The sequence below is a fragment of the Notothenia coriiceps genome, unplaced genomic scaffold (assembly GCF_000735185.1).
Source record: "Notothenia coriiceps isolate Sejong01 unplaced genomic scaffold, NC01 NC01_scaffold00001080, whole genome shotgun sequence".
Lineage (NCBI taxonomy): Eukaryota > Metazoa > Chordata > Actinopteri > Perciformes > Nototheniidae > Notothenia > Notothenia coriiceps.
This window is the reverse complement of record NW_011333781.1, coordinates 282,227-289,699: the sequence shown is the minus strand read 5'-3', so window position 1 is coordinate 289,699 and position 7,473 is coordinate 282,227. Positions and strand designations below refer to the sequence as shown.

The 7,473-nt window shown below is 40.8% G+C and overlaps 1 protein-coding gene across 1 annotated transcript in view; it reads left to right on the top strand.

Annotated features, from left to right (window-relative positions):
- The window catches only part of pros1 (protein S), a 9,074-nt gene extending 1,899 nt beyond the window's left edge, over positions 1 to 7,175 (top strand). Inside the window, exons 5-14 of the mRNA XM_010786645.1 lie at positions 39 to 161; positions 315 to 440; positions 1,279 to 1,407; positions 1,543 to 1,783; positions 2,105 to 2,291; positions 2,469 to 2,633; positions 3,483 to 3,651; positions 4,426 to 4,562; positions 4,680 to 4,908; positions 6,007 to 7,175. Coding sequence (XP_010784947.1) covers positions 39 to 161; positions 315 to 440; positions 1,279 to 1,407; positions 1,543 to 1,783; positions 2,105 to 2,291; positions 2,469 to 2,633; positions 3,483 to 3,651; positions 4,426 to 4,562; positions 4,680 to 4,908; positions 6,007 to 6,188 — 1,688 coding nt within the window. The 3' untranslated portion in view covers positions 6,189 to 7,175. The remainder of the gene's footprint in view (positions 1 to 38; positions 162 to 314; positions 441 to 1,278; positions 1,408 to 1,542; positions 1,784 to 2,104; positions 2,292 to 2,468; positions 2,634 to 3,482; positions 3,652 to 4,425; positions 4,563 to 4,679; positions 4,909 to 6,006) is intronic.
- Positions 7,176 to 7,473: the final 298 nt, after the last annotated feature.

Here is a 7,473-nt window from a genome sequence, read left to right as displayed (position 1 = left end):
TTGTGTGTGTGTGTGTGTGTGTGTGTGTGTGCGCGCAGAGATCAGTGACCAGTGCACACCGCCTCCATGCTACAAGGAGGGATCAGTGCGCTGCCTGGACGGACAGGCCACCTTCACCTGTGAGTGTAAACCTGGATGGAAGGGGCAGCGCTGTGAAGACGGTGAGTTGTTATGCGTCATTTAGGGTTTTAAATATTTGTGTTCATCTTCTCAATATTTACTCGTCTCTGTGCTTTTTGGCTGACATAAACATAACACACTTTATCTATATCTGCTCCCGATAAATGTTGTTGTGTTATGTGACCACTTGACAGACATCGATGAGTGTTCAGACCCTGAATTTCCTGCGGGATGCAACCAAAAATGTTACAACATACCCGGTAGTTTCCGCTGCATGTGTGAAGATGGCTACTTCCTCATTGACAAGGTCTACTGCAGGGGTAAGTCTCCATTCATTTATGATGCAATTTGTGCTCCTAAACTGTAATAATGTTATGAACCATTCATTTTTTTTCAATCAAACCAAAGGACAGAAAAGTAAAGTGTGTGCGTGTTTGTTTGTGTAATTGTTGCTCTTATGTCACATATGTAGACACCCAGCAGTTTTTACTGTCCTTATGGAGGAGGGACATATAGTGCTACTAAGCAGCTGAGCAAACACATGTTTCTTCCCCTTCCTTTTGATAACTTCCTTTACATTTTTTATTATGGACAGCGGAACCCTACGCACTTCATAATAAAACCTCTGTTGTCCAGCTGTCGTCCTCAGGGCCTGAATTTCTTATTTCTAAAGCTGACCTGAGGTGACCTCTTATGCAACTGAATGAAAAAAGGCTTTTAACATCAGAAAAGAGGGTCCATCCTTTTTTTCTGTAAAAATCCCACCAGTATCACATCTCTGAGCTGTTATACTTGCTTATAGATTGTAGATGCTTGTTTTCCCATTGTTGGCCCATTTCCATCCGTCCATTTTTGTTTGGGGACATCACGTTAGGGCTTGTTGAGTACAAAGTCTTCACAAACATGGTCTGAGTCATTTTGGTAAACTTATTCTGACCTCTACTTTTCGATGGGCTGCTATGATTAAGGAGACCATACAAGGATTGATGAAGTTTCAAGCAAACACTGATATACATTTTTTTTTTGTTGGAGCATACAAGTTAGTTGCAAATCAAACACATTTGCAATTAATTAATTAAATGTTTTTTGTTTTTATTCACGGAATGGCCAGAAATATTGAAAAATGCCGCAAATACTCCCATTGTCACTCTTTTCCAGATATCGATGAATGCCTGATGTACCCCAGGATCTGTGAAGCACCGGCTAAATGTGTCAACACGCCGGGCATGTATGAGTGCGGCTGTCCTCTGGGTTTGAAATACAACTTCACATCAAAAACTTGTAACGGTGAGACTTCTATCTGTTGTTCCTATCTTCTTACCAAGAGCCATTTTGTCAGAAAGTCCACAAATCAACAAAGCTACCAAAGCCAATGTACAAATGATCACCGCTCATATGTCTTTCTCTTCCTTTTTTTTGCAGATATTGATGAGTGCCTGTTAAATGTGTGTGACGGGACTTGTATCAACACAGTGGGCAGCTATGCGTGCCACTGTGATGGTCGTCAGGGTCTTCGTCTGGCCGAGGGTCAGCGGTACTGTGAGAGTATCCCTGTTTGTGTGGATCTGTATGACCACAGACACCCTGAGATGCTATACCTGGGGGAGCAGTTCGCAGGACTTCCTGTCATCTATCTGCGCTTCCGTCTGCCAGAGAACACCAAGTGAGGGGCTACCAAAAACACACACATAATGTAGTGTACTTTTTAAAAATGAAGTAAGAAGTGATATTTGCCCCATTTAGTATGAGGATAGAAGTAGAATGTTTTTAATAATTGAGATGCTGGGATTTAGATGTTTGCAAGATGCAGCTCAAGGTTCCATTTCAGCCCATTTGAACTATAATAAACATATTTTATGTAAATTCCATTACTGAAAATTACGAAGTCAGGAAATGCCTAGAAAGTGAGTGGGCTGCAACATTGTATTGTCAATTTATTTACATTCTCTCTAAACTCTTATTTATGTCCTCATGTTCTTGGCAGGTTCGCAGCAGAGTTTGATTTCCGCACATTTGACCCTGAGGGAGTGATACTGTATGCCGAGTCCTCGCAGGACTCGTGGTTTATGTTGGGACTAAGAGGCGGACGCATTGAAGTCCAGTTCAAAAACCAGCACACCTTCAAAGTCACCAGCGGAGGAAAGGCCATCAATGATGGACAGTGGCATGTGGTAAGAAAGAGCTTTTAGTGGATCAGTAGTAGAGCTTTTCATAGTTAAAGTGCCTAATCGATAAACAGAATTTACGGAAAGTGGTGTGTGTTGCGTCTAACTGTTTGCTCTGGTGCTTAACTGTTTAGATTGTAAAGTAAGAGAGTTATAATGATACAAACTGTGTGAAACATGCAGATCTCTGTGGATGAACTGGAGAGCAGCATCAGTGTGAAGATCAGCAAGGAAGCTGTGATGAGCATCAACAGCCCTGACAGTCTCTTCACTTCAGTTAACGGCAAACTGGAGACCAAGGTTTACATCGCTGGTCTGCCCAACCGCACTGACAACGTCATCAAACCTGTAAGGAGAGCGCCTAACACACACACACACACACACACACACACACACACACACACACACACACACACACACACACACACACACACACACACACACACACACACACACACACACACAATGAATCACACAGCAAACATGGGCCCTTTCTCTTGTGACCACATCTAATCGACCTTACTTAAACACACAATATGTTTCCTACTACACTAGTTCTCTCCATCAAAGCAATACAAAACACAAGTTTGGTGGCACGGTGAAGTTTTGAAAGTTTGGCATTGCAATCTGTTTTTGCATGTCAGGACTCCATCATCGATCATTGTTCCGTAGCCAAATTATCAGCAGAGGTCTATTCCTTTCCAGAAGAAAAAATCCTGGTAGCCGTTTCATGATAAAAATCAGTGTTTCCACAATGCTGTTCTGCTGCTGTTAATGTCTTTTGACTAAAATCCTTCATCCTTGTATATATAAAGTTTTAAAAAAATTGAGAAATCTTAAAAAGTGTATTGTGAAAATGTAGCTTATGACTGGAAGTTATAAGCCTCACTGAAGCCACACTGTTACTTTACTACAGCTTCTAGCAGACAACCACATCACTGACACATGCCCAAAGGCCATACAACATTAGAGGCAACCAAATAAAACAGATTTTTATCTTGAGTTCAGATTTCTCTAGGTCTGAAAGACATTTGTAAGTTCACAATTAGACAATTTCGTTTATCGCTTTGAGACATTTTAACACAGATATGTTACATAATTTCCCTTTAATAACATATTGAAATCAATATACCAGGGTTTACATCAGACCTGCTCTGAGACAGTGTTATACTCAGTGTGTATCCATGGATCCACCAGATCAACCCTCGCCTTGACGGCTGCATCCGGGGCTGGAACCTGATGAACCAGGGAGCGTCTGGGGTAAAGGAGGTCATCCAGGAGAAGGAGAGTAAACATTGCTTTGTGTATGTGGAACGAGGGTCTTTCTTCACAGGGGCAGGACTGGCACAATTCAACATTGACTACAGTGAGTAAGTTAAGTTATACTTTATCAATCTTATATTTTAGGAGCATTAAAGGTGGGGTAGGTACGTTTGAGAAACCGGCTCGAGATACACTTTTTGTTATATTCCATGGAATGCTCTTAACATCCCGATAGCAATGAATATCTTACGTGCTTTGACAAAGAATCCATAAAAAAATGTCATCTGTGGAAGCCTTTAGTGCTGTAAAAAGCACGACCAATCATCTGAACCGGCCCGGCTAAAATAACTGGATGGCCTACCTGCCTGTCAGCCTTCCATCTGTGCACAAACTTATCTCGTGCCCTCATTGGTCATGTGCGCGTTCGTGTGTGTTGGAGGAGGGCCTCTGTAAGGAAGTGGCAGATTTGTTCCGGCTGTGTATTTTGTAATTCTAGCGCACTCGAGCTGGTTTCTCCAAAATTACCTACCCCACCTTTAAGCAGCCACAGCGCAATTTTGCAGGTACAAATGTAGTTATATGCAGTACATAGACACATGTATTTATTGCTTCAAAAAATGACATGTAACATCTACACTGATGGGAAATCCTGTTACAAGGTGACGATTTCTCTAGGGGACCATGTGATTTTGAATTTTCAAAGAAATTCACAAAACTTAGTAAACAAACTTTAAGATCCTCCAATTCACTTGGAAACTTGGAAATGCCCAATGTTCTTCAAAGTCCAACCCGACAAAAGAGGTGTGTGTGTGTGTGTGTGTGTGTGTGTGTGTGTGTGTGTGTGTGTGTGTGTGTGTGTGTGTGTGTGTGCAACTAGGTGATTCTGGCAGCTGGAGTCTGGATTTAAGGATGAGTATTCGTCCATCCAGCAGCACAGGGATCATCTTTGCTCTCGTCCAAAACAACACAGTCCCACTGTCGGTCGCCGTGGTAACACAGGGAGAAGATGATGCTGTGAGTTCATTTACACTTTAGTTGTAAAATCACACATCTGTGTATGTCTTCACAAACATATAGGAGCACGAGCACCCATGACTAAACATGCCAATGTTTTTGACCTACCTGCTACAGAACCTGCAAGTGTTCTTGTACGGCGTCTCCGTGGCAACGCTGGACTCACTGATGTTGTGTTACCCCGACCGGTTGACGCTGCAGCTGAACGTGACTCCAACAGACATCCAGCTGACAGCCAACTCCTCCACTGTTACCTACATGAAGTCTGGTGCCCTGCTGGAGGCCCTGCAGCGCCTCAACAGCACCATGCAGGACCCCGTCAGTACATACGTTGGTGGGATACCAGGTTCGTTGAAGTGGCAGAAGAACTAAGAACATCAGGTTTTAGATATATATGGTCACAATTAAAGGGCCATTGTGGCTTCTTGCTACAATCTTACAGTAAAAATACAAACAAGTCTGCATATATTTCTCAGAAAGCTTTCTCAGAGATTTCCTTATAGAAGAAAAGAAGAACAAAGCAAAGTAACAAAGGAATATCCTCTCAATTGTGCTGAAAAAGCACTACTGCAGGCTTTTCTCCCCAGCAGCTAAATGAGGCTGCACTCAGGCGCCATGGGGCTTTTAGATAAATGCTTATGTCATTGTGCTGTCATACTCTCAGTAACATTACTAACCAGTGTTGGGAAGGTAAGTTTTCAAATTCAATAGGCTACAGAATATTTGTTAACTGGTTAACAATGAAATAAGTAATGTTTGTATTTGATTACCTAATCAAAGTAATGCAATTTATTACATTTGATTTAATTTTGATTACTTTTCTAACATAACATCGAACAAGTGGGCAATACAGCTAAATGTTTCCTCCGGTTTGACATCTAGCAAAATCAATGTTGAGAAATGTCTTACTGCTGGTAAAATAAATATAAATACTGCACAGTTTACATTTTTGACCAGATGATGGCACTAGATTAAAACTGTAAGTGTTCAAAGTGGTTGAAATGCAGCCAAAAGCCGTTTCATGACAAATAGTTTTGGAGGTATTTCACTTTTTCTGGGAATCAAAAAGCAACAAGCAACAGAAAACCCAATATTGGAATGCTTTCCTCCCGCTTGTTCAGATTGGTTACTTGGCTGAAGTTATATTGTGTTATACCTATTATAACACAATATAACTTCAGCAAAGTAATTCCCTCCTGATGTGGACTACAACATTTGAAATGTCATTGTAAGATTGTTTAGATATTGTTAACTATGTCAGAAGTTTGACTCATCTCCATCCAGTATGATGGTCCATTTTGTTAAACTAAACCACATGAATGCAGTTTAATCTCTCTTTGACCTGTGAATGTGTTTGTGTAGCATGTTATAACCTGGATATTTGAAATGGCTTTATAAATCATCATCTCTCATTATTCTTATTCTCACTCTCCCTCTCTTTTAGAAGATGTCCCATTACCTGCCACCCCTGTGACGGCCTTCTACCACGGCTGCATGGAGATCACTATCAACAGCCAGCAGCTGGACTTTGACAATGCCCTCAGAAAACATAACAGCATTAAATCCCATTCCTGTCCACCTGTGTCTGCCCCTGAGAGTCACCCTGCCGCACCGCACCCGCACTGAAAGTGACCTAAATGAACATCATATTGAAAAGCCCTCACTTTTTAAGCATCCCACAGCGGCCACTTCTTGGGATATTTTGGAAAGAGAGATATAGAATAGAAGAGGAGAAGGGGGCGAGGAAGGAGAAGAGAAATAAGTGAGGTAGACAGTTATAGTCATTTTTGTCGACTTTCTCTGATGGGTTCATTTTAAGCTTTGTCTTATTCTTTTCAACCATACAGTGTTATAGTCCTGTCTTGGGAGTTTTTTTTGTTTTTGTGAGGCATAACGAAAGCTGGCTTGCCAGTGAGCTAGTGGGAAGCTAGATGGCTGGATGACGTAGTTGTAGCAGTTTGTTGCAATGAATAAAATGCTTTCCAAGAAATGCTTGAAAAGAGCTGAGCTCTGTGGCATGCATACCATGTGTTGAGTAAAAGCGATGTTTATGTTTAATGTAGAAAAATAAACAAATGGTCACTGTTGACCAGGCTTTGAGACCACCTGCATCTCTTTTCCTGTTGTTGTATTGGTACTGGGTCTAAATTCCATGTAATTTTCCACTTGTGGAGGCAAACGTCTGGAGGCAACTACAAATTGTGGTTGTTGGTTGTGGCGATGAAACCATAGAGGAGAAGCTTAGCCTTAAGCCTTTATATTATCTGGTTTCAACCATTATCTGACTTCCTGAGGTGTTGCATTGGGTTAGTACGTTTAAGAAACTGACTTAATGTTTCATTTGAAAAAAAACTGAAAATATAATAACTAGTGTTAAGCACAGCATACTAACTTATTTCCAGGTATTAGGACTTATTCCTGTATCACTCTAGGTCTTAGAAGACAATCTTCAACTTCTGCTATCTCCGTCCACATATACAGGTTTCTCCTGGTTGGTCCCTCTGTTCAATATTCACAGTGTATTTAAAACAAGCCATCTTTAATATAACTTAAATGTAGATGTTCAGTGTTGTGTTTGTTTAATTCTTGTTTTAATAAAATCGGTCAAAGCAATCGGATAGTGTTTATTTTAAAATTGCATCTATCTGTCCTCTTGCCACAGAGAGTGGAATGGGAATACAGAAGAAAAGTGAGCAGATCAGCAAGGCAATTACAAAATGAAAGTGCAATGAGACAGATATGTTGGTCAAACAAGATTCAGGAAAAACAAAACAGAAAGGAAAATTACTTGAAAAATAAGAAATGGGTGTGAAATAACGGCACTGAACGTTTTGTAATGACAACACCATTAAAGTAGAGGAAGAAGCTCTCATGTCCTTTATATTAGATAGTACATGTTACTAAGATTGTA